This window comes from Squalius cephalus (genome assembly GCF_949319135.1).
Source record: "Squalius cephalus genome assembly, chromosome: 20".
Taxonomy (NCBI): domain Eukaryota; kingdom Metazoa; phylum Chordata; class Actinopteri; order Cypriniformes; family Leuciscidae; genus Squalius; species Squalius cephalus.
The window spans coordinates 27,864,134-27,891,665 of record NC_137141.1 but is presented as its reverse complement, the minus strand read 5'-3'; the positions used below and the strand labels follow the sequence as shown (position 1 = coordinate 27,891,665).

At 37.3% G+C, this 27,532-nt stretch overlaps 1 protein-coding gene across 1 annotated transcript in view; it reads right to left on the bottom strand.

Moving 5' to 3' along the window:
• Window positions 1-27,192, bottom strand: part of plekhh1 (pleckstrin homology domain containing, family H (with MyTH4 domain) member 1) — a 40,670-nt gene extending 13,478 nt beyond the window's left edge. The window contains exons 1-14 of the mRNA XM_079853831.1: window positions 27,116-27,192; window positions 19,169-19,338; window positions 11,461-11,523; window positions 10,224-10,373; window positions 10,054-10,137; window positions 9,869-9,950; window positions 9,641-9,784; window positions 6,694-7,490; window positions 4,340-4,418; window positions 2,583-2,674; window positions 2,307-2,454; window positions 2,028-2,164; window positions 454-564; window positions 261-347 (exon numbers count right to left, since the gene is read on the bottom strand). Coding sequence (XP_079709957.1) covers window positions 261-347; window positions 454-564; window positions 2,028-2,164; window positions 2,307-2,454; window positions 2,583-2,674; window positions 4,340-4,418; window positions 6,694-7,490; window positions 9,641-9,784; window positions 9,869-9,950; window positions 10,054-10,137; window positions 10,224-10,373; window positions 11,461-11,523; window positions 19,169-19,312 — 2,118 coding nt within the window. The 5' untranslated portion in view covers window positions 19,313-19,338; window positions 27,116-27,192. The remainder of the gene's footprint in view (window positions 1-260; window positions 348-453; window positions 565-2,027; window positions 2,165-2,306; window positions 2,455-2,582; window positions 2,675-4,339; window positions 4,419-6,693; window positions 7,491-9,640; window positions 9,785-9,868; window positions 9,951-10,053; window positions 10,138-10,223; window positions 10,374-11,460; window positions 11,524-19,168; window positions 19,339-27,115) is intronic.
• Between the last annotated feature and the right edge of the window lie 340 nt (window positions 27,193-27,532).

Sequence of the window (27,532 nt, the reverse complement as noted above, 5' to 3'; positions counted from 1 at the left end):
ATTTTTTGATTATGATCATCAGTTCCTCCGAAATTGTAACAGATGTGATGACACGGATTAAAGTTTGAGGAAATTATAGATAATACCCAATTATTGTTATTATTATGACTTTGAAAATCCAATAATGACAGCAGTTGAGAGCTGTACATTCCCTCAAAACGCAAGCGAAGCTCATGTGATACCCACATCAGGCTGTTTCTGAAAGCCTCAGGCTGACAGATTTGTTAAAGGCTGTTTAGGTGTATCAGTGTGTCTCTCACCTGGAATGTCTGAGCTCCCTCTCCGCGGGCTATATGACACGAGGAGTTCAGCTCCATTTGGCCCTGAGGTTTCCGGATCACGTCACTCTGAGAACAGAGCAAAGGCAGATATCATCAGCGCTGTAACTCTAAACTTCCTTCCCTCACTCTCTCTCTCCAACACCGCCGCAGAGTTGTGGAAAAGTCTACTCACCGGCGACTTGTAGTACAAGATCTCCCCGTTCTTCAGAATGAACCAGCGCCTCTTCCATGCCTTTACCTTACTGCCCATTTTCAGCAAGTAACCTGTCTTTTCTAGAGTCTCCTATATAGAAAGACACATAGAAAGCGTTTAACCATGGACAACCCGTCTTCTAACTTCTATCGATGTTACTGGATTAGGATCGATGTGAACGGGAATGCTAACAGACAGCTTTCTCGAGGTATTACAGACCTCCTTGGACTAAAACTAAAACATAAGAAAATATTGCCTAACACACTCACAAATGTCATCTGAAGAACCTATGTACTAAAATATATGAATATATGCATTACCATTGAAAGATTTGGGATCAGTAATTTTTTAATAATTTTTTTTTTTTCACATTTTATTGATCAAAAATGACAACAACAAAAAATAATTTATAATGTTGCAAAAGATTTCTATTTCCAGCAAATGCTGTTCTTTTGGACCTTCGATTCATCAAAGAATCACCATTTTCAACATAAATAATCATTCATAGTTTTCAGTCAAGTGACTGATGCAGAGACCTGCAGGGTAAAACATCCATAGAACTGCAGCACAGGCCTGTAAATTTTCAATCTCAAAAGAAGAAACACAAAAATATGTGAACAAAATGCAAGATTTTGGCACTTGTGATACATATACAGCGCCTGCTGCAGTGTTTCAATCACTAAAAACAGTGGGACATTCTAAAACGCTTAATATGAAAAACACTTAAAGGGCCTTAATGTACTTAAACAGTGATATTAAAAGATCAAATCAGTATAAAAAAATCAGTATATACCTTATTGATGATGCATACTTTATACAGGCAAGACGATGAGCTCAGGATATGAGCAAAATGGGCTAAAAAGTTAAGCGTATTCTTTGTTTTTTTTATGGAAACATGCTTAACGAGAAACTGATTATTGCATTCATATTGATCTGTTTTGCCTGGGTTACATTTTATTTTAAGGTGAAATAGTTACATTGTATTTACTCATATAAGTACTGAATAATATTAATTAACTACATTTACTTACTATAGAGTTACGGTTAGGGTTTGGTTTAGGGTTAGTTACTTGTCATTATGCATAATTTACTGTTATTATTATAGTAAGCACATGTAATAACATGCAACTACGTCATCTTAAAATAAAGTGTTACCTAGTATTTTAGTACAAACTTGGCGAAAAAAAGCAGGCGGGCAATGGATAAGTGTGTGACATTATATGAAAACTATGAACAAGAAATGTTTCTTGTGCACCACATCAGCATATTAAAATGATTTCTGAAGGATCATGTGACACTGAAGACTGGAGTAATGATGCTGAAAATTCAGCTTTACCATCACAGGAATAAATTACATTTTAAAATATTTTCAAATAGAAAACAGTTATTTTAAATAGAAATAATATTTCACAATTTTACCATTTTTGCTATATTTTCGATCAATTAAATGCAACCTTGGTGAGCATAAAATACTTTTTTCAATTTTTGAATGGTAGCATAGATGAGAAGACAATATGGAGACGGCTCATAGTAGAAGGAGCTCAGAGACGCACCTGCCCAACACTCTCACAGGAGTAGGAGGAGGTGCGCTGAACCTTGTGCTCGGGCTCTGAGCAGTCGCTGTCCAGCGAGTACGCATCCGGAGGAATGGCATAGTCACTCTCTGAACTGATGGAGGACATAGAAACACCTGCAGGACAAAAGATGTAAAATGGTTTAAGAGTTGATCCTGTGTCAGACTTTGAACATGTTTAATGCTACACACTTATATTATTCACAAATTACAGGGGAAAACGGTTAAATACAAATATTTGTTTTACAGATTTCCTCACCTCTTTTGACAGCCCGAGGGCTGCCAGGGGTGCTGCCCTTTTTATCTTGCCCCAGTGTTGATGTGTGCAAGCTGACCAATGAGCTGCTGTCATCTTCTGAACCGGAGTCATCATCCGGGAGAGGGACATTGCTGATCTGAGTTGCCTTCTAAGGGCAGAAGAACATTGTGGGAATGATGAGAAAGACAAGTAAATTTTACCTGTTATGTGCAATAACACTTTAGCGTGACACTGGTAATATATAACGAGTTAAGTATCATATTGATGTAATCTTACCCCTTTAAACGTGGAGTACACAGGCACACTGATGTTCTTGTAAATGAGGTGGGTGAAGGGGCCGGTTGTTGAGTGCTGAGTTTGGGTGGATACTGGAGACACAAACAAACAACACATGGGCACTTACATAAAGTCTGCAAAGTTGTAAAAAATTCATAAGGCCTGGGTGGGCACTTCAATATAATTTCATATGGCCATTTCATTTACAGACATCAGTGAAACAGCCAAATATGGCGTTTGTTTGTACATTTAAATGGATTGTTCACACAAAACTGAAAAATACTTTTAGTCATAATTTACTCCGCCTCAAGTTGTTCCAAACCTGTATATATCTCTTTGTTCTGCTGAACACAAAGGAAAATAATTTGAAGAATGTTTGTAACCAAGCAGTTGTGGGGCACCATTGACTTCCATAGTATGGAAAAAAAATCGTCCTTTGTGTTCAGCAGAACAAAGAGATTTATACAGGTTTGGAACAAGTTGAGGGTGAGTAAATGATGACATCCCTTTCATTTGCTTATTTTTTATTTGATTGTCTTTCTCTTTTTTCTAGCAAGTATACACTACTGTTCAAAAGTTTGTGGTCGGTAAGATTTTTTTGGATGTTTTTTTAATTTAATTGGTCAAAAATTATTTAAATTTTAAATAGCTATTTTCTATTATTATATATTTTAAAATGTAATATATTCATGTGATGGCAAAGCTGGATTTTCATCAGCCATTCAGTCTTCAATGTCTCATGATCCTTCAGAAATCATTCTAAACTGATTTGCTGCTCAAGAAACATTTATTATTATTACCAATGTTGAACAGTATTTATTTGACAAAGGAATCTTCCATTACATTACACAATGTCTTCACTGTCACTTCTGATCAATTTAATGCATCCTTGCTGAATAACAGTATTTATTTCATTTAAAACAAATAAAAAACATTGACTTTTGAACGGTGGTGTATAAGATTATTCATGGTTCTCTTCTCATAGTACTTTTTGACCAATAAACTTCCAGGAATTTCCTTGTAAGCTTTTATGTATAATGCATTATAAAAGTATTCATACTGTACATTATAATGCATTTTATCTTTTCATAAATAATGTTAACCAAAGTTAAAATGTATTATAATATTTGGAGATTGCTTGTTACATCTTAATTTTTTTTTTTTTTTTGCATTATACTTTCTAAAAGCATAAAATAAGTACTATAATGTATTATAACTGTGGATACAATTATTCCTGAGACCATACAATGTATTATAAGGTGCCTTTTGTGGTATGATCTGTCATATATGATTTTCAACAGTATCAGCATGGAAGGGTTAAATGCAACTGTCACTCCCAAATCTTTACACTGAATATGTGGCATAAGAAATAAAACCAAATGTCTGATCAGACTTGTGTCTCGAAGCAGAATACAGCACAGTTCCACTGACGTTTGTTGTAGAGTTGAGGTGAGAGGTGGAATACTCCCTGGGGTAATAATTACACAGCAGTTTTAACCTTTCATCACGGCATATTGAAAAGCAGGGTTTTCATTCTCACCCTCAGAAGATTCTCATTCTCAGCCTCTTAGAAGATTCAAAGCACGGAGATCACACCTGCACAGGTGTGTTCCCGTTAGGTAAGAGGAAGTGACATCAAACAAGTCCTTACCTCTAATTGACAGATCTAAGGGTATGTGTTCATATAGTGTTATAACAATTAGTGGTGACAGGCCTATACTGAGAGATTAGTGATGACTGCTGATTGGTCGACTGACCTCTCCCAAGAGTCTTGGCTCCAAGACAGGCCTCTGAGACTCTCATTCCTGATTTAGCTACCGCATAGATCCGGCTCTCCTGAAAAACACACACAGATACACACAAATAGTGGTGTCAAACATTAATCATGCCATTCAAAACTTGGCACTATAGTGTTAGGGTGATGTGGGTGGTTGCAAGGGTGTTGCAATTTGGTTGCTAAAATATTTTGAGTTTTCTGTGTTGTTTTGCATGTTTCCAGGTGGTTGCTTTCTGGTCCAAAGTCAAAAGAGCCCCAAAAGCCCACTCCAAGCATTCTGGGTAGGGTTGCACCAACCGTTTAAAGTAACTTGCACTACCAGCTTAGTAAATACTACGTACTTACTTTGGAACTTGCTCTTAATTAATGATATTTTATGTGATTACACTTAGTTCACTGCTTCTATAAATTAATTAATCATGCTATTGTAGTTACAATACAGTTAAAAAGTTTGGGTTCAATAAAAGAAAAGAAAAAAGTGGGAAAAAAAAATAAAAGAATGCTTTTATTCAGCAAGGATGCATTAAACTGCTCAATAATGACAGTGAAGACATTTATAATGTCACAATAGACTTGTACTTCAAAACATTTCAGTTTCCACAAAAATATTAAGCAGCACAACTGTTTACAACACTGATAAGAATAAGAAATGTTTCTTGAGCAGCAAATCATCATATTAGAATGATTTCTGAAGGATCAAGTGAAAATTCAGCTTTGATCACAGGAATAAATTACATTTTAAAATATATATTTATACTATATAAAATATATACTTATAATATTATATAAAAAAAAATCTGTTTTTACTGACTTTTTTGATCAAATAAATGCAGCCAGTATAGTCTGAATAGTATATTTACTAGTGGTGGGCCGTTATCGGCGTTAACGCGCTGCGTTAACGCGAGACTCTTATCGCGCGATAAAAAAAATATCGCCGTTAATCTATTCCCCAAGTTGGGTTGGGAGATGGCTATGATGACGCAATCTACCCGCGGCCGCGAGGTAAACCCGGCTGCAACGCATATTCGTCGTCATCTTAAGTAAACACGGCTGAAAGTGAAAGCTGCAAAATATCCATTATTTGGACTTGGTTCGGATTTAAGCCGTCCGACAAACAGCAGCAAACTATCCGAGTGTGTGGGGTAAGTTAACGGTTCGGTAAGTTAACACAAGACTAATCCGTTCTACCACCTCAAATTCAAAACGAAACATGATCACTGAATACCAGCGCGCGCGTATTATTCTCATTCCAATATATCAATATATCTTAGCGTAACGTTAACACATAATCTGTCTACGCCCGATTTTAAGAATCGTTGTTGTGTTTCTTTTTAACTGAAAAGAAATCAGTTAGACAATATTATAACTTTAAATTTGGGGTTTCATAAGCTCAAAGCTATAATAAACATTAGACCTACTTAAGATCTCTGCAGCTAGTGTACTGAAATTTTATTTATCTGCAAAATTATGTTGTATACTTGCAGTTTTGCACAATATATGTTCTCAAAACTACATATACCCTTTAAAAAAAAAATACATTTAGCAGTTGTTTAGCAGGGTCTGTGTAACCTGTTCTGAAATGGTTTTATTATAATATACTGTAGGCCTATATCGTTATTGCAAGAGGCTGCAATGTATATCACAATATAGATTTTAGGCCATATCGCCCATCCCTAATTGATAGCCTATAGTAGTTGATAATAACATAGGCCTATGTTGCCTACGGACGGTAACAGTACAGTAGTAACCTTTTACAGTCTATGAGTAGAACAGCTTTCTCAAGAAGTTTGTGATGCATTTTGGAAACAGGAGATGAGCCCCTGGTCTAATGCGCCACCTGGCTTGAGAAACCCGTTCTTTTATAGTCATTATTTGGGTAGCACACATATTCTGAATGCCTTCGGCAGAATTCAAATGAGCCATTTTAATCTAGATTAATCTAGATTAATTTCAAAATTAATCTAGATTAATCTAGATTAAAAAAATTAATCTATGCCCACCTCTAATATTTACATATGTAAATAATAAAACATTAAAAAGAAGTTAGGAGCAATAAATAAATACTAATAAAACATTCTAGAAAATGAATTTAATTTCAATTGATATTTTGTGGTGAATTATTTTGTTTACATGTCAAGTTATATTTCAAATTTAAAGTTTAATAAGATTACATTTTTTTGTGTTTTAATAAATGTAGTAGCAAGCTGCAGCTAAGAGCTTATTTACATTAAAAATAGGCTAATCTGTAACTTGCAATTTGCAACTTATAAAACATTATTCTTCAACAAGCTGCACAATTTAAGGTACAAGACGTAGCATTTTTTCCTGTCTTACCCAAGAGGGAAATCGGTGCAGAGGTGGTGTAGGCGGTTTAAGAGCTTCTGGGTCCATCATCTCAAACTCTTTAGCCAACCCTTCGAATAAGCCTCCATCAGTAGCCTGAGCTTCCATCTCTGACCCCTCCACCACTCCCTCCATTCTTTCAGGCGGCCCTTCATCAATGTCTGTCTCCTCTAACCCATGTGTGGGAACTGAACCAGGGACCAGACTGTTACAGGATGGAGAGGTGCAGCTTCCGATATCAATGTTGACGTTGACCTGATGGAGGCGCTCTATGCCGGGTTGCGGCTGACTGTGGTGTTTCTTCACAAGTTGGATGCTGTCACGGGGGGTTAGAGGAGTGCGAACTTTGGGCAGGGTCATGCTGGTGCCCATGGGTAAAGCCAGAGGGAAAGGGCACAACAGAGGGAGGCGTACTAATGGGGGTGAGAGGGACACAGGAGGAGGGCTTTTAGGAGTGGGGGTAGGAGTGTCGAAACCAACCGGACCAGGAGTCTCATACGCTGAAGTGGATGAGGAAGAGGATGAGGAAGAAGAGCGGAGGCGCTGGGAACGAAATTTGGTGTTGAGCTCATCAGAAGAGTGATCTCTGTCTGAAGCTCCTCCCACTCCTCTCTCACGTGGCGCTCCAAAAATAGGCTCCGCCCCCTCTCCGGTTTCCTTTATCGAGGTTGTGGTGTCAACACCATCTTGACTAGACTTATGAGAGTCTCCTTTGTCTTGTAATGTGGGAAGTAAGGATGCACTATGAAAAGCAGAATCGCAACCATCCGTGACTTTCCTTTTGCTTTCTGAAATTTGAAATGGATATTAATGTATATTAAGATGAAAATGAAAACTTATACATCCAAAAAGTGTGGCATGGAAGTTAGGAGGGAAAATTAAGGAAATGTTATGTGGTTTTATTGTTTAATATATTACTAATACATGTTTTAGTGATGCACCAAAATTTAGGCGAAATAGGTGAAATTTAGGTGAAATAGTTTTGGAAGGCCAAAATCGTTGACGGAAACATGATATTTCATTAGCACATAATAAGCTACAACTAGTAAATGTCAGCAGTGTGGATGCGCTTCACCGTGACAAAAAAAATAAAAAAATAATAATAATTATGCTAGAGTAGCAATATGAAAAATTTGTTCAGCTAAAGCATTCCAAGTTCAATTACCCAACTTTATTTATAGTTTGTTAGAGTTTTGTTTAAAAAAAAAAAAAAAAAAAATTGATGCATCCCTAATATGTTTTGTTAATTATAATTATATTTAATATGGAGCTTATAATATGACTTTTGAAAGTCAACATTTAGATTCGAGCCAGTCTGGTTGTTTGATAAGAAAAAGATGAAATGTAGTTGCAATAAACGCGTTAAGAAAAAAAACTGCAGCAGCGGAGGACTATTATTAGAATATTAGAAATCTAATATTCAAGCTGTATTCTCATTTTTCTACTCTTAATATTAAATCAAAAAACGACTGAACGAATGATAAACAGATTCTCTTGAACCACCACCACTTGAATCTGTATTTACAGTCTAAGAATTCAGAACAAAGAAACAGCTGTTTGAAAATACATCTATAAAATTCAGCCATAAAAACATTTCTATTCATTACATTTCAAATGTTCAATATTCGTTTAAAGAAATCAAATTCAGAGCTATTTAAAATTCCACATAATATTCAATTTTGTTAGATTACACTTTATGTCAATAATTAAAATGTACACAATTCAAATCCAAATCATTTTGTCATATTATAAGCTCCATTATTTAAGACCTATTTTAATAAAATCTTGATAACTCTAACATTAACAAAACAACATCCCAAGTTGACAGATCATTTTTGGATACCTCATCGTGGATTTATGCAAAAATCGTTACACTAACAAAACACTAACCGTTGTGCTAACCAAATGCGCCGCGATGTACGAAAAAAAGGTATATTTTCCATGTTAATCAGAGTTTTTGTCCTAACCAGCCACAACGGCGAATGGTGACAATTCTATTTTAGAAACGTTTTTTATTTAAGCAGCGTCGTGGCTAGGACAACAACATACGAAGTATGACAGTTATAATCCCTGGTACTATTTTTGTGCTTTATTTGATGTTAAAAGCATCTTATGTGAGAATTTATATAATTTTGCATGCCCTTTATAGACCTTATGCACCAGAGAAACGAGGGCGCCGCCATCTTTAGAATATTGTCTTTGAACTTCCGTTTTTGCGGTCGCTCTGTATATTTCTATGGCATTGCTGTCCAGGAGTAATTAGCTTTTGAAGTGGATTTTCTTAATGTAAAGTTAACGAAAGTTATCATGAGGACTGTGATGTTTAAAGCAGACGACTTAACAAATGTCAGTCGACCGGGAAGATTTGAAAACGAGCCGTTCATTAATAAACATGCAGAATCGCTGTGAAAATACAGACCGGAAGTCAAAAGACAACGAGCGCAGCGCTGAAAAGGGGCGGGGCTACATAAGGTCCATACTCAAAGCAACAATGGATAATTCACCTCAGATCTTGGAAATAAATTACAGGGAACAAGAACATTCAAACTGTCAACTCAATGTGAACAAACAAGTGTATTCTATGACAAAGATTGTTTCAGTTACTCAGTATGAATTTTTAATAATGTTAAAATGGTTTAATTTATTACAGACTCCGCCCACATGCTCTTCTGATTGGCTGTTACTTGTTATTGGAAACTTATCGCTTATCACTTCTGGTTAGGACACGCTGTAAAATGTGCCTAAGTACAATAAATAGCAAAATAGCAATAAAATATAAAATAAATAAAAGAGTAAAATAAAGTTACTTTAATTAAATCAACAGTTTTACACCATCAGCCAATATTTGTAAAGACTGTTCCGAATGTGCGAATCTATTTCTGTTCAACGACACTAGAAAGAGCTTCAAACCTTCTGAAGGTAGAAGATGATTATGTACCTGTAGAATTGGCTATGCGAGATCCTGTCAGTCTCCAGCCCTCCTCCTGGGCAGGGGGAGTCCCGGGGCAGCTGGGAGGGTGGAGTGGGCTGGAGGGGACCAGGTGGATATCCACTGCTGGAGACAAGGGCCTCTCGAGAAGAGCTGACAGAGACACAGCGAGAGGTGTACAAAACCAACAAAAACAAATGCTATAAGGAAAGAAAACAGGAAAGGAACTATGTTTACTCTGAAGCTTGTCTTGCAGTATGAGGATCTGCTCAGCCTGCTTCAGATTTGCCTTTTTCAACTGCTGGTTTTCTGTTTCCATCTACAAGACACAAAAAACAAAGGACACTCTGTTTCAACAAAAAAAAAAAAATTGGAAAAAAAACCCAAACATTTATCCACAGCACTTTCACGTTTCAACTGACCTCTCGCAACTTAAACGTGACCCAATCTTTGATTTTGGCAGCCTTCTCTTCAATAATCTTGGCCTCTTGGGCTCGAACCAAGTTCTGCAGATAAGGAGGGCAGTTGAGCAACGTTTCAGTCCTTATGTGAGAGTTTAATAGCCATCTCTTCCTTTTTGTGAGGTCTTTACCTGCTTCTCCAGCTGTCCTTCAAGACTCTTTATGATCATATCTTTCTCCTGCGTTTGACTGCTCAACTCTTGATAACGCCTGTACAAGGAGTTTTCCGATTCGCTGGGCTGCATGTTTGCAGACTTCAGTTTCTCCTCCATAATGTGGACCTACAATGGTATTTTTGATTAAGTCCTCAAAGAGAAAAGGGTTCAGTAGTGGCCAAAAGTGATGCCTGGAGGGGATATTTGTTTTTATTGACCATACAAGTTTGATACACAATCAAAATATGAGGAAAATATTTTATTTGTTTCAAATATTTTAAGTAGGAGGGAAGAACAATACACTAAAATTGGCGAAGGTATTTATCTGACAAAATTATTTGGCAAAAAAAGGCAATCTACAGCTATGGGGTTTTATTTTAGCATGCAAAACATAGAAAACAAAAGGCTCACAAGAAAAAGCATACATTGACTACAGCATGTGTTCGTAATTTCTTTGTATGACAGCCAATCAAAAAATGATGTCTGAACAATTTGCCATGTTTCATTGCGTTATCACAAATAAAACGATTGACGCCAAGCATAAATATGCAATGTGCTTACAAAATCTTTAACAACTTTTTTTATAATATTTGAAATAAGGGGGAAGATGTCAATTTTCCTAGGTTGGCATCATTTTTATCCACTACTGTATTTATCATCATGTTATTTAAATAATAATAATTAAAAAAAAACAGATCATTTTCAAGAAAGTATCATTTGTGCTCCCATGATTTATTACTTATAATTAATTACAAAATAAGTGAAAGGATACTGAAGTTAATTCGAACATTTATTTTTATATTAATGTTTTGTGATGTTTTTCATCTGAATATCAGAAAATTTCTGTAAAAAAATACAATTTTAATTATTTAAATCCATCTAATTAAAATTAAAATAGTTTTGTATTGTCTATGTAGTTTTTATTTTTCTAAAATACATTACACATTTTCAGGAAAAATAAAAACTTTTGACTACTGACTTTTGACTTTACTCTAATATTTGCACAATTACACAAAAAGATATATATATATTTTTTTTTTTTCATTTCAATGTGTGATTTATTTATTATACGGCAGGCACACTAAATGAAATTATACAATAATAATGAAATATCCCTTTTAAAAAAATATGCCAAATAGGACACCATGTCCTGAGTATGATTCTAATACAGTAATTTCTGAAAAATAAGAAAACGGTGGTACAAGAGCAGTACCTGTTTTTCAGCGTTCTCTGCCCGCTGGTCAGCCTCTATCACTCTCTGTTCCAACTCCTGCATCTATAGAAAGAAAAAGAGAGAATCATGGAATGTTCCATCGAGGCTAGGATGTGTGTGTGTTTTGGTTATATAAACTATAAGTGTGAGATAAACTAAGAGAATAATCTACTGTATATCTGGCTTTCAGTGTCGCTACCTGTCATGCTTAAATGATTTTGATCATAATCCGGCACTAAATACTGAGGGCATGTTGTACTGGAGCGGGTTTGGGCACGCTTACACCACAAACCACTGTGGTTATCATCAGGACCACCATGACGGCCTGACAGCGCAGGGAAAAGATTCGGGTACGTCCTAGTAAACAAGCCACACACTCATTCTCTCTCTGTGTGTGTGTGTGTGTGTAATATAAGTGAAAATAAGTGACCCTATGGCCTGGTTTCAAAGACCAGGCTTAGGCCTTAGTTCAATTAGGGCATTTAAGCTTTTATAAATGTGCCTTAGAAAAAAAATATTACTGGTGTGCATCTTGAGACAAAACAATTGAACTGATATATTTTAAGATATGCAAGTGCAAGTTGCTTTCAGTAAAACAGCTCAAACATGCATTTTAGTCTTGGACTAGGTTTAAGCATTGCATTTGAAACCAGGTCTATAAGTCTTATTTCAGAAAAAAAAAAAAAAATTTTACAGATTGAATAGTGATACGTATGCAGAGAGCGATGAATGGTTTACAGGAGAATCTGTGTGCAAATCGTTTATATGGAGATGTTTGGGCACGTCTTATGCAAATTACTAGGCACACACTTCTGGATTCATCAACATTAAAATGATAGCAAACTCAATTTATTTTGCATCTGCTCCTGTTGTAAAGCTGTTTTGAATTTAGTAAAACAATCTTTTCTGCTCACGCAAGTACTGTATGCAACTTGGTAACACTTTACAATAAGGTTCATTAGTTAACTACATTAGTTAACATGAACTAAGAATGAACAATACTTCTTCAGCATTTATTAATCTTAGTTAATATTAATTTCAACATGTACTAATACATTATTAAAATCAAAGGTTGTATTTGTTAACAGTAGTTAATGCACTGTTAGCTAACATGAACAAACAATGAACAGCTGTATTTTTATTAACTAACATTAACAAGGATTAAGAAATACTGTAACAAATGTTTTGCTCATTGTTAGTTCATGTTAGTTAATACATTAACTAAAGTTAACTAATGAACCTGATTGTAAAGTGTTACTTTTAACTTTAAACTAAAAATGAGAGATGAAGGGGGAAAAAGGCTGTTGGAAGGAGTGCTAATCTGTGCATGGATTATCTTCTCACATAGAAATACTGCGAATAGATAAGCAAAAGCTAGTAAGAACTCACACAAACAGAGTTCCTGGCCATGATGTGATTTGTGCTCACTGTTTCATGAGCTCACTGACCCAGTAAAAAGGAGGACAAGTATACTAATGAATTCCCACTGTATGACAGAGCTCTCCTTTTGTTCAAACTTCTTTGTTCTTTCCGCCCTTTCTCGCTCCTCAAGCCAAAAGTCCAGGGATTCCCAGGAGGCACTCTCTCCATGCGAGAATTCCCTGAGCGTCGAGGCCAGAAGAGCAGCCTGTGGGGTCATTGTGTGGAGGTGTGACTCTTCACCTCAGGGTCACCAAATGTACAGAAATGAATAGATGACACAGCGACAAATATGAACAAGGACATGCTTTCGCTGACACTTCATCAATCCGCATTACTATAGGAATAGTGTTCACTCACCCAAGCTCAGCACTGACCTCAGGTTAGCCTCACCCACTCAGCAATGATTCACTGAGCATTAAGAGCTACTCAACAACTATGCCGTAAAGTTTACTGGTGGTGGTGAATGGAGAGTGTTGAGCTACCAAGCCTCAACAGAGTTAATAGAAACATCTCAATGACACGAACAGATGCAATTCCAAGATACTGTAATATAGACTTTACTCAGAAGACGTTGAATTTCTCACGAATGAAAATTAGGCTGTGAGAGTAGTGTTTAATTGATCCAAAAAAAAGGTTGGTCAATGGTTTCGGCCCACCAAAACTATTTCGGCCAAATATATTTAGTTGTCGGAATTTCACTGCATCAGAAAGATGTGTTTTTTTGGCCGAACAATGAACCTACTGTAGTAGGTACTGTATGACATACTCAAATTTAAATGCGGAGTTAACATGATCTTCAACGTGATCATAGCACTAACAAAACAGCAGTTCTCAATATTTCTTTGGTTCCGCCCCGCACCACCTTGTTGTCATTCTTGTCAAAATTATAGATAGCATCTACTCTGACAGAAGTCTAAAGATCTAAATGTTGAATTTGCATCATTAGCAAGTGTGGCAAGCAGGGCGGGGCCAAGAGCCGTGGGAACGATGAATAAGGATGGACTGACGGTTGACTGAATGACAGGCCACAGGTTAAACAGGTGGAGGCAGGGCAGCTGCTCAGGCATCGGACAACCAGGTATGTGAAAAATGTAACAACTGTTCTCCTGCAGTTGCTATGGGTAAATGCAAAGAAGGTTTCCTCCTCGGTTGAACTCCAAAACTTAACCAGTTGACTACACCGCCTCAGAATATGGAAGCAGAGAATGAACTATGCATTAATGACTCTGGAAATCACCAGCATAGCATCCATCTGCCATGATCAAGACTCTTACTAAAACAAGTAAAACTGGGTTTCATCAACCTTTTTTAGTGTGTAGGACAGTATAGTTGCTAAAATAAGTGTCCATTGTTAAAGAAACATCAAAATACTGTCTGAAAATGTAATGATTAACCATATTAGATATAGACACCAAAAGTCTGAAACAACCAACAGCTCAATAATTAATTTGAGAACTATGCAAGAAGATAAAGTCTAATGAAGCAGGGATGGTCTTTTTATGGAGAAAGATTGAGTTTGAGAGAGCGAGAGCGAGAGATAGCAAGAAAGCATTATTGCTATTCCAGGCTAATCCTCCTGTCTGGCAGCTCATTAGAAACAAGACGGTTCTACAGAAAGCATGAAGAACTAGGCCAAATCCCACATGAGGACCAACTTATGGAATCTCCTACATTTACTTTCTCATTTTAAATGCAAACACATGTGACACTCACATAAGGAAAGGATGATTTCTGTGTGAAGTCAAATCAACACAGAAATTAGAAATCAGAAATTAAAGTATATTTTACAACTACTGTACATCTGAGAGGCTGAGCAGTTTTAAACTAAGTTTTGGCAACAACAAAAATTGCTCAACCACATATAACATAATACTCTTTTTAACACAGAAAATGTGCATAAACTATGCACAATACACATACTGAGCCTCATTCATGAAACACGAGCAGAACTGATTTTTGTGTAAAACGTTCAAAAGCCGTTCTGACGTAATTTTTGTATTCAAGAAAATGTTTGTGTTCTCAAAATGTTAGTTGGTATGAAAGAAATTGTAACCTGCTCCCTCCCTACCACGTGTAAATGGCACGTAAAACGCAGCGCATGTCACTGTCACTTTTTAACAAGCCGTCCAATCACAGTGGAGGAGGGGCGGGGCAAATACTACACTGACCAACCATCCTACTCGTACAACGACTGACCAACAATGGAGGGGCTAAAGGGGTAGTTGAATATGATTTCACTTTTCTAACTTTAGTTAGTGTGTAATGTTGCTGTTTGAGCATAAACAACATCTGCAAAGTAACAACGCTCAAAGTTCAAAGCAAAGGGAGTATTTGTTCAAAGTTCAAAGAAATTGCTTTTTAAGGACTAAAACAAACGGCTGGTAAGGACTACACGACATTCCTCCCAGGTTAGTGACATCACTAACCCTAAAATTTACATAAACCCGCCCCTGGGAACGCGATTTATAGATTATCAAGACAGAATATGCTAATCAATGACTAGACAATAACTACACAAGCTACATAAATTCACCAACTAACCATTCAGAAATGTTGTCTACATGTCACTTCTTCTTGAGTCTCTCCATCTTTATGACTTCGGATTGAACATAAAGGCTAAAAGTTTTTGAAATTTCCAGTGCATGTCTGTGTGAGGTAAAAGGACACAAGCTCTTGAAGCTCCGCCCTCTGTGCCGGGAGCAGCAGCTCATTTGCAATTAAAGGAACAGACACAAAAACGGTGCGTTTTTGCTCACCCTCAACAAGTGACAACTTTAACATGCTATATAAAATATCTGTGGGGTATTTTGAGCTAAAACTTAACATGCACACTCTGGGGACATCAAAGGGGGACTTATTTTAAATCTTGTGAAAAGGGCATTATACCACCCCTTTAATATTGCTGTTTACTGTGTTTTTATATTCAGTAATATTCTTAAAAATGAGATACTAGTAACACGTTTCTGCCGTGGATATTCCAAATCATAGCAACCAAAGCATTTCAACTGGGCCTCCAAAGTGCTCTCAAGTGCCACCAGCTGGCCGTTTTCAGAAGAGCACCAGGCATTTTTTCAGCTGGCTAAAATGCTTTGGTGGAGACATGTTAATTAAATATTTTTTGTTAGGCATATGTCTCTTTTGCATTTATGCAATATACTGGAACCAAACCCAAGAAGTAAGTCCGGAAGATTCCACAGCGTTTCTGGACACGTGATTTGCGTAGTTTTAATTCATAGTCGGGGATTATGCTAATTGTGAATGAGAACGCACACACGCACTATTTACAAATGATTGGAATTCATTAATATACACACATTTAACTATCAAATCTGATGTTTACGAAGCGTTTGTGAATCCAGAGGAGAGTTTTCGGGGAGGTCTGTTTTACACGCAAATTACTCGGAATGTACTCATATATTTACGAAAGTTTCATGAATGAGGCCCAAGATTTTGTGCAAAAATATGGTAGTGTGCTGTTTGAACACAGCATATGTGCACTTAAAATTTGAATCTTATTCTACTATGGGATGAACTTTTACAACTGTAGGGCATGCGTACGTGAACAGAATGGAAAATGTATTCCCTCGCGCCAGAATGAGAGCTCACACCCTTCACACAATTTTATGTCAAGCTTTTCCTCTGCAAAGTGGGTCAATGTGTAAAACACTCCTAACGCCACCCAGAGAAGCAGATGAGAAGCATATGAATCTTTTTTAAAAGACACCAGCAGCAAACACTCAACACTTTCTTTTGTCCGCTTCAACAAAATAAGGTTTCAACCCATGAGACACTGAGCCCTGATATCCAGCGAGAGAAAGGCTGGAAAGAATGGGAGAGCAGGAGAGATTGGAGGTCAGGGTGAGCGAAAGGCTGTTAGAGACGATGACCAGAGTGGGAAGAAACCTGATGGAGGACGTTTGGGAGTCATCCAAGACTTAATGTCCCTGTGGTCAGCGTCTTTGGACAGTAAACACCCTAATGGCACCACCACAGATAGAAAAAAACAACACAACAACAGACCTACCACTTAGACCAAAAAGAAAAACAAAATTTATGTTGTTTTTGGACCGACTTGTTAACATCAAGAAGAGCAAGTACACACATGGTCTACAGACCCTTCTAAAACATTGTTTATATGTTCCTCCGTGAAGGGATGTTTAATCCCCAGTGTGTTTATTGAGACAAAGTTATGCATGCAAAATGGTTAGAAGGTGTTCTGATTCTTCTGTAAACGGTTTTATGGCTGAAAAAGGTTTGAGATTGACTATAGCACAAAACCTCAATCCATAAGTCCTAAAACACACTTTAACCAAGCATGTAAGCACAGATGCTTATGGGTATGCCAGGTCACTCAATCCCTCCGAAATGTGTCTGATACAATTCACAAAACAACGCAAGTATGCTTTGCATTCTCAGTGTTGCCACAAGAGGCGCTACATCAAGTATTAGCATAAATGTCTTTTTTTTAACAGTCAGTTTCCTCTTTCAGGTCAACTACTATCATGGCAGTTTAAGATTGGCTATCACAATACCCCTAATTGTAAGTTCCTAAACATACTTTAGACAAGCTCATGAATGCAGGTGCTTCTAGCTACAAAGCTCAATTTTGTATGATGATGCATTCCGAAATGTGCCTGACTGCAATTCACAATGCAATACAAGTATGCTTTGCATTCATAGGGCCAGATTAGCGTGAGCAGGGGACAGAACAGGGCAAATTAGCGTGAGAGCGCAATCCCATAAAAGTGCCGATACAGTACCTAGTATATAGTCATATAGTAGGTTCATTTTTCGGCCAAAAAAACCCAAGTGCCGATAACAAGCTGTTAGTAAACCGGGTCCTTAGTGTTGCCACAAGGGGCGCTACTGCAGGTATTAGCGTAAATATCTTCTTTTACAGTTAGTTTTGCTGTCAGGTCAGCTTCTATCATGGCGAATCAAAAGTTTGAAGAGAATCTTGCTAAGCAAGTTGGTTAAAGTCAAAATGTTTATAGCGACCAGTGGCTGGTTGCATAAACTGCTTAGACTAGCCTTAAAAGTTAGTCATCATCAATTTAAAAAAAAATTCTTCAAGACCTAAAGTAACCTAAAGTCAGTTACATAAAAAGGTAGATCGGTCTAATTTGAATCCAAAAAGTAAGACTGATTACCTCTTATCTAAACTGCTCTGCTAGTTGGCCAAACTAGTTCTTAGTCTTAACATAAAGGCTAAGTTTATGCAACTGCCCCCTGAACTAGCCCCCCGGCATAGACTTGAAGGTAACTATATTGCCCCCATGCCACTGGATGCGATATTTTTCACAATAAAACAGGCGAACAAAATCTTGTAGACATGAACCACAATATCATAGAACCTTGACTCTTGACTTTGACAGTAAGTAACCACCTAGAACACTAAATCTACCACATAGCAACATGCTAACAACCACTCAGAAAATCTTAACAACCACATAGCAATGCCCTGGCAACCACCCACAACAAAATAACAAAGTGGCCATTAGGAAAGCAACACCATTTTCTTAAAAAACTATAAAAATATTGTTACTTGTGCTAATCTGGTCATTAATAATGGAATCCTTCCCTCGTCTATCACACACACACACACAGACACACACACACCTGTATATCCACTCAAGCATTCACACGAGTCATTGGTTTTTCCCTGCAGGGCCGCCTGCCAAGTTTAACCGTTAACCTTTTCTTGCAAGACAAAACACTGAGGTCAATGCAGCATGACCAAACTGTAGATGAGGAGGGAGACAAAAAGAGCAGAAGAGAAACTAAGCAACTTTTTCCAATGTGACTGAGGCAAAAGATTATTTAACAGAAGTAAATCAGAAATAGAATTAGCTAATATCACCCTTACAAAGAATTACTTTGGCGGTACAGCGATGAAACAGATGATAATGCCATGGGGTGTTTTGATATATATCAAGGTACTGACTGATTTCAGTGTTCAGGTAACATGGTATGTACATGGTACAACCTAGGTATTTCAAAAATATCATGGTAAATGTCACACATTTACGGAAGACTTCATGAGCAATTCATAAGATGCAACCAAGCAGCATGTACCATGTTTACTAAAGTTTTGAGTGATGCTTACTGTCAATGAAAGTGGCTTTGTTACAATCCAACTCGAGGGGATTGATATTTGTTTTGGCTAGATGAATTCATGCATACATAAGCTGTGCAAAATGTACAAAATAAACAAATCATATGCACAGCTGGAATGCAGTGGGCGATTTTGTAGACCCTGTGTTACCCATAATACCCCTTCTTTTACCCTCTCAGCAAGTAGGTGGCGGATATTTCCCGCTTGCAGACGAAACCTCATAAGCTGCGTCTCCAGAGCAATGCATCGCTTCTGCCAGTCCACACTGGTGTTGGGCACTGCTGCCGTGGCTATACCCTCCATCACCTCTGCCATCTGTGCCTGCGTGCCAGTCTGCCAAGCTGAAGGAAACAGTGATGGAATTTTGTCAGAGAGCACAATGAACTTTTACATGAACACAAATGGTAAATAGAGGACAAGGTTAACAGATTTGCCTTGAAGCTTGTAAAGGAGGAGTGGGACCTTGGACCCGGTCTGGTTTAGAGAGAGGAAAAAAAATCCTTCATAACCAAAGCCTTAATAGTATTGACCAGAACCATTAATCTGGCAACAGTGTTTACAGACACAGGCTTATAAATGTCCTTGAATGAATTCCAAAATGTACCAACAGCCTTGTCCACAGATAATCAAATGCTTCATTTCCAGGGTTGATTTCCACACCTTTTGACTAAATAATTGCCATGAACTTTACACAGTCATTCTTGATTATTAGATAAATATTTGAAAATTTTATAGAGATTGCACTGAAGGAGAAAAAAACAACAAGAGTTGAGCATAACTAGCACAATTTCCCAATTTAATAAATTATGAGATTATGAAATGATCAGTTATGAGAAATAAAGGTGCAATTCTGAAAATAAAGGCACAATTTTGAGATACACAGTCTTCCATTCGTTATCATTTTAGTATTATGCCTATATTGGCATTATATCAGCCACCGACCACCCTGCTCTCTTAGAAATTGAAATGGGCACTGGCCATTAAAAACACCATATTAGTGGACCATTACTAGTGTAACTGACAGGAACTTTACTGGAGTGTTTTTAGTGGAGTTTAATTCCACTAGACAGTCTAATAAAAAAAGAGGCCTGAATCTTGGTGATCTAAGACTGACATTTCCCATAAGATGAGAACACACTGTTGACATCACAGGTCTGGCGGTAAACGCTCTGTGCCAAGGGTTTCTTTTCACCTCTCTTTTATTGTTTCCCTCCCTTCAAATGAGCTCACTTTTTAGTGATCACCTAGGTAACCACTGAAAAGCAAACTTGAGCTGTGAGCTCATAGAGATGACACAGTTTAACAAAGGCTACCTTCTCTCTTTCTCTCTCTCTATATATACACTGTAGACACTAATATACACATGCATATATCGTTTGAAGGCCGTGTGGATGGGGTTAGTCCAGTTATGCATGTGTAGACAGTTTACCCAGCGGCCTAAGCAATCCCTACCCTATATTCAGCCACCTAAATATCCCTGTTCAAGCAATCCCTTCTTAATTACAGGCCCAGGGAGAAACAGGATCCTGGCCCACACAATGGAGTCTTTCTGCATGACAGTCCCATTACCAATATAAGGGAGGGGGTCTTTCTCTCTTCCCCTGAAAAAGGGATAAAGAATGTGGCGGCTCAAAGGAGACAAGCTCTTGAATAGTGGAAAGCGCTGCTTATTTTTACCTGCACAAAGCTGACAGGCGACCGATAGTTTGTAGCTCACATTTTTAAAGTTTGTAACTTCTGTGATGTTAGCCGGTCAGTTACCTTTTTTTTTTTTTTTTTTTTCTTATCAGCAATTTTTATTCCAAAATACATTAGAAATTCAATTCATAAATACAATGTCTTGAATACACATTTTCTATGACGATCAAGTTTTGAATATCTGTATTAAAATTTATTTAAAATCAAACGTGATGGTGGCAAAACTGTCCTGTTATTATACATTTTTGATTACTCTGATAAAGTAATCACTCATTTTTGATTACTTTAAAAATATCCGGTAAATTTCAGAAGTAAAAACTTCCTCGTTAGTCCAAAAAACAGCTTTTATTGAAACCAAGCTCACAAATATCTGTAACGCGCCATTTGTCTCGGTATGACGTCATATTGCGACGAAAGACCGCCTCTGTAGAAGATCGACGCCTACTTCTACATCATTTCCTCTTTAGCCCCGCCCACCAATTCATGCATGTCATATAGTAGAAAATATGAGAGAGACGCAAACAACACAGGATTACTCCAGAAACAAAAATAATAGAGAAGCCTCGGAGGATTACAAGACGTTTTGAAGTGCCAAGTTGTGGAAAAACACGCTCTTTGCATTGCCTTCCTTGTGATACTAAGCGTGCGGTGGATGAAATTTATTTTAAGACACTGTCCGTTTGATCGCTTCATTTTACAGTGGATTCATTTTTAAACGAGAGCGTTTGACGTAGGCTTTTCAGAGAGACTTAAAATAAATGATGATGCAGTGACTGTGAGTAGCAATGTTTTTACCATGTGTCACTGTTGCTTTGTCTGTTACAGATCATTAGATATACTCACTACTTTCACTTTGATGAAAATTATAAATCAATGAATAATAAGAACGACAGTGCGACAAACCATGACACATTTATTCATAATCCAAAACTTATAAAGCATATAACACACAAAAATGTTTCACAGTTGGCAAATGTTTCAACTGAGATAAACACTGTAGCATCTTCATTTCAACACTTATTTAATGTAATAAAATAGTAGGCTACAATACTACCTCACAAATACATAAGGAAAATATTTACCAAGCTGTCGCAGACTGGAGTATCCTTGGTACTTGTCTCCTGATTCGGGATCAGACTCTGGCGAACATTGGAAGTTTTCAGAACAATTCCACACATGCAATAGCGGGAACGTTGAAAATTATTTTAATATGCAAAACTGTTACCCAATCATAACAGAGGGCGTTTACTTTTGAGTCTTGAATGCGCGTCAATCAAAATTGAGTGTTTGAAAGAGAAGGTCAAAGACAGGATAGGAAATTGTCTGTGGCGATTACTTGTAAATTAGAATTGTTTTTATGTAAAAATATTGCTAACATTTTAAATGGACCTCAAAGAACAAAAAAAATGCAGTTCATGGACCCTTTAAAGCTTATTAAATTTAAACCACAAATATAATAACTTGGCATGTATGTTTTAAACTAGTTAGATAATCTTATGTCAGCGATCCTATATCACAGTTTGCACAACCGCTGTGACAAAGCCTCTCTCTCAGGGTCCTGTGGTGCATCTAATCAAAGCGCCGGGCTGTATGAGCTTGTAGATCATTTTGTTACTGGATTTTAAATGTAGCCTGTCACAAACACGCACTGATCTAGAAGTCTGAAAACTGCTAAAGATAACATCTCTATTCAGATGGTGGGAAAATAAAAACCTCAAGTCAAAATGCAGAATGCAGGATAACTAAATAACAGAATGTTTCAAAAATTCACGTCCCAACAATAAACACAAGAAGAGGTTTTTGACAGAGCCATCAAGGTTAACTTCTGGACGATATAAGGGCCCTTGTAACAGACAAAAAGGAAAACTATCTGTGGCGTTGGAAGTGGAATGGTAAATGAGACAGACTGACACCAGAAGTCTCCAGACATTAAAACTGCAGAGCGGCACAACAGTGCCATGTCGCACTCTGCAATTAGCATGGTCGTAACTACAGCCCTACTGACAAATTACAGAAGCGGCGCACAGAGAGATTCCGCTAGCTGACCAAAATGCTATAACTCTCTGTCCTGTTATGTACGGACTTGACTGAAGTCAGAACCTGAGGTTTGGGAGACATTGCCTGGCAGAGGCAGACATGGCCATCAGAAAGAGAGGTCAAATTAAGCCAATGTTTCTGCCAGCTCAGCCCACGTCCACTTGTACTGCCGAATATGACAGCAAGATGCAAATAATCCAATAGCCCCTGAAGCCTCTGTGCTAATGCTGTGAGGAACAAGGCATTTTGCACCCTAGACTTGTTTGGCGGGGGAAGGGGGGAAGAGAGGAGGAATAGTAGCCACACTCTTTCCCTATGTGCCTAGACTAGGACATATCCGATATGTACAAGATACAGACAAGATTTATCAAACATTCCCAGTATATTCGCTATGATATCAAATGAACTTTTCTGTTTATAAATCACAATAAATATTACTATTAAAATATCACACAATCATGGTCACAACCGGAAAGTATGAAATTGTTTAGTCAAAGATGTGTAATAGCATATATGATTTTGATTTCAGTAGCAAAAAGCATGAGTTGGCAAGTTAAACTCCATGAATCAGTTTAAACTTTCTTTTAAACTAATTAACAATACATTTTAATCATTACAATAAATTGATTCTTGATCCGTTCAAGTCACCTGTCAAAAATGTTTACAGAGGTCTCTTCAGTAATAAACCGCAATATGCTATATATATATATATAAAAAGCCTAACATTACAAAGTCAAAAAAAGTTCTTGCATTTAACATTTGATTTTCTTTTTTACTTTTACCTTTTAAATCATGGCAGTTTGGTCATATTTAAGTAATGAAACATTTTAGAAGCCATAGCACAGCAAATAAATACTTTGATTTATTTCGTATTTATTTACTCATAATATGTATTAATTATTAATATTGACAAAAGATTTTTGAAAGAAGAAGAAGCTCAATAGCTCTCATGTAACGCACATCCACAACAACAAGCCAAAGCTGTCACTGTATAGCTTTTAATGACCGAAAATAGACCGTCATCATTATCAAAACTCAATCTTATGAGACACAAGGAGAATATGATCTCTGTTAAACAGCATAGTAGTGGAAAGAGTAAATCTTATGAACCAATGAAAAAAAAAAAAAAAAAGCAATGTGAAATAAATAAAAAATTATTAATGTGCATGTGGGTCACTAAAGGCCATTTGGAAACCAGGACAGGTCTCTGGTGCATCATTCAATAAAACAGAACCTCCTCTGTTACTCCAATAAAATCTCATTTTGAAACTCTATTTTATGTACCCCCATGCACACACACCCCAGATCTCGTGTACAGCTGCGGTGATGTAAGCGATTAAATGATATCATCGCAACAGACGTGTGAAATCCGCTCTGTTGTTTTTCTGGATCGTCTCTGTCAAGACCAAACTGGTTTTCCAAGGCTTTGGCATTTCATCCAAATTACTCAAATCAGCAGAAAAAAAGTGTGTCTGGGTCAGCTTGTTGTATGTGTGTGTGTGTGCGCAAGTGTGTTTCTGCCATTACAATGAACACAATTTGAATGTAATCAGTGACATTTGAGTACTATTACGGCTGCATTTTTATTCAAATAAAACCTTTGTGTGTGTGGCTATATGATATCATGTCTGCGTGTGTGATCTTCAAAATGAAAACTTAAAGTAGCTATTACAGGTTGGAGCAAGCATTCTGTGAGCTTTCCAACTCTTTTCTCTTGCACGGACTATATATCTTAAAAGAAAGGCCACCACACGCAACTAAACAGAGTATGACATCTTTTGTTTCAGCCTGAAACAAAGTTTCCATTTGGTGTCTGTGCAGCAATTTATGGCCACCCATAACATCAGCTTTGGAGGTCTGACTAATAGAAACGCCTGTTCGACTAACTCAAAGTAGCTGTTCGTCAGAAAACAGCAAAATAAACTCCACTGTAGTTCTCTGTAGAGCTCTAATCTGTACACTCGAGAAGGTCGGACAAGGTTGGTTCCTCCCAAGGTTTCTGGTGAGAAAAAAAAAGAACTTAAAGCCAATCAGCTGGTATCCAATAATGTTTTGATGGTTTATAGGGGTTTTGGGTACTTTTAAATCAGCTGGTTAAACCATTAAACCAGCTCGAGGCCAGCTTGGCCAGGGAGATCATCTAATCCAGCTTAAAGTTGTGATAGTCTTTTCCTCTCTGTTGTGACGTATATCTGAGTGAAACGGCTTCTTGAAAAAGAAAAAATGTAGTGAGGGACTTGATTTGGTTCATCAGGAATTGATTGGATCGTTGGATCATTGTTGTTTGCTTTTGCTGATGTCATGTGAGTGAAAGTTGGCCGGTAAACGCACCATTAGAGAAGCGATGTTGTTGCAAGAGGGAGGGGAAATCATTTTGATTAAAATCTCATGAGGGCACATTCATTTTGTAAAAATTTATGTACATAGATAAATCATCTATAACAATAAGAATTGTCAATTTTGATTTCATGGTGACCATGCAGATGACTCCATTGTACTTCTCTGTAGAGCTTTAATCAATACAACTTATGCAAAGGTCTGAAAAGGTAAGTTTCTCCAAAGGTTTCTGGTTAAAAAAAAAGTAACTTAAACACCGCCATCTGGTCTCCAAAACTGTTTTGATGGCTTTAGGGGTTTGAGGTACTTTTAAATCAGCTGGTCAGACCAGTTACACCATTTTAAGGCCAGTTTGGCCAAGCTGGAAAGCCAGCTAAACCAGCTAAGACTAGCAAACCATGCCACTGAACCATAAATTGAACAGCTATCAATGACGCCAAAAGGCACCACTGAATATAGCTCATCACCACAGCCCACGCCTGAAGATATGTCATATTTAGGGGTGAGAACATCTGCTGCTGAGTACAACACCCATTTAGTGGTGGTATAAATAGCTGGGATTACAAGAATCACAGAGTTTCTAACAGCTGTAGATGAGGCATGGAGATCTCCTGAAGCTCATCCTCAATATTCTCTCCTCTGGTCTACAGGAAGCTTTGTATTCAGCCTAATAACAGGCTTCTGTAAACTAGCCACACTCATTATCAGCTGGAGCAGTAAATATAGCCTATGACATTCCTCTATTCTGAGGTGTAAACATCACCTACACACACCGCAGTTGCCCTTTAGAAAGCATTGACTGACGCAGGCTGAAGAGAAAAAGGAAAAAATGCTACATTTACAAGACAATAAATGTTTTAGGCATGCTTGGGTTTTACGCTTTGGTTCTACACAAATTAAGTTGCATTTGTCATTATGAGAATGAACCCTGACATGATGCTAAGGCTAGAAGATGAGGAATAGGGTCAATGACAAATAAAGATGTCTGAGATAATAAAAAGCAAATTATTTAAAAAATCTATATGAAAATTTTCAGCAAATTTTGATTCATGTCATGTGGTGCAACTATTAAGAAATAATATTTTCCTTACACCTTCAATACATGTGAGTACATGTACACACATCCTGTTCATTAGTTTTTAGTTTTCAAATAAATAAACTATTTAATAATAATAAATCATTATAACAAATATTATATCTTTTTTTTTACATATCATAATAATTTATATTAATCTTTTTGAATTCTGAATCATTGTTTTCTTTTTCTTGTTCCACCACTTCACCATGGAGATTACCATTTCTGATTCTTTCTTTTTTTTTACGATCATCAGTTACATTAAATTAAAAAACTGAAAACGTAAATCATAAAAGAGGTTAGTTCAAGCCATTGAATATACTGCATATAGATATGAACAAAAAATATGTTATTGGCTGAGAAATTGCATGTTTGAATAATATCAACAGTGATATTTTGCAAGCAATGTAATAATGTGTTTAAGCATCTGAGAGAGAGGGAAGAGAATAACTAGGGTTTATTCTAGAAGCATTTACTCATGACTGTTTATTGTGCAGAATTAGATGGGTGTGTGAGGTCAAACTGAGATCAAACTCATTCATTAAAATCAATTTTAAAAAACTCCACGTGAGCACAAATGCACATGCACTGGGAATGTTACAGACATAAACACTCTCAAGAAACACTTCATAATCTGTTTTATTAACAGCACGAGTGTCCAAAGGCGGGATGCAAACAGCATCATTACTCTTCCTTTTCTGTTTGTTCATGAAACAGCAGAACAAATCTTTATTGGGAAAAACACAATGATGGCACGCTTCTTCGTCCAAAAACGGGCATAACGCACAGGTGTGTCAGACTGGAAAATGTCAACATTAACATATGAACATCCCAACTAACGCACGCTGCAATTTGAGAGATCTAAAGCATGAACACATTAAACATGATCACACATGCCATGATCCACATATTTTCTAAACCGGAGTCAAACTATCCTCGTGTCCCACGTACATACCCACCGTTGAGCTTACCTTGACTGTCCTTCTCTTGACCGCTCGAGTTTTTACTTTAATGTTTTCAAAGCCGGTAGATCACATCACATCGCATCACACACCGCTACGCCTCCAAAGTTCGTAAACGCTCTCAAAAGTTTCTCCTCCAAAACTTTCATTCTTCTATAGCGCCGTCTTTTCGAGCTTTCGGTCCTGCTCTGAACTCAGCAGACGTTGCAGCGGATCTCCATTCAGTAAATTCATCCTTTATTCCTTTAAAGAGCCGAGTGCTGGGGTCAGATTACGCCGGGAGCCAAACCCCCGTCTGCTAGCCCTGACCGATTCATAAACGAATCGTTCGGTTGAATCGGATCTTTTCAATGAATCGTATGCACCTAGAACGATTTCATCACGATTCGGATTGAATCGGTCCGAGAGGTTCTCGACCCAAACTGA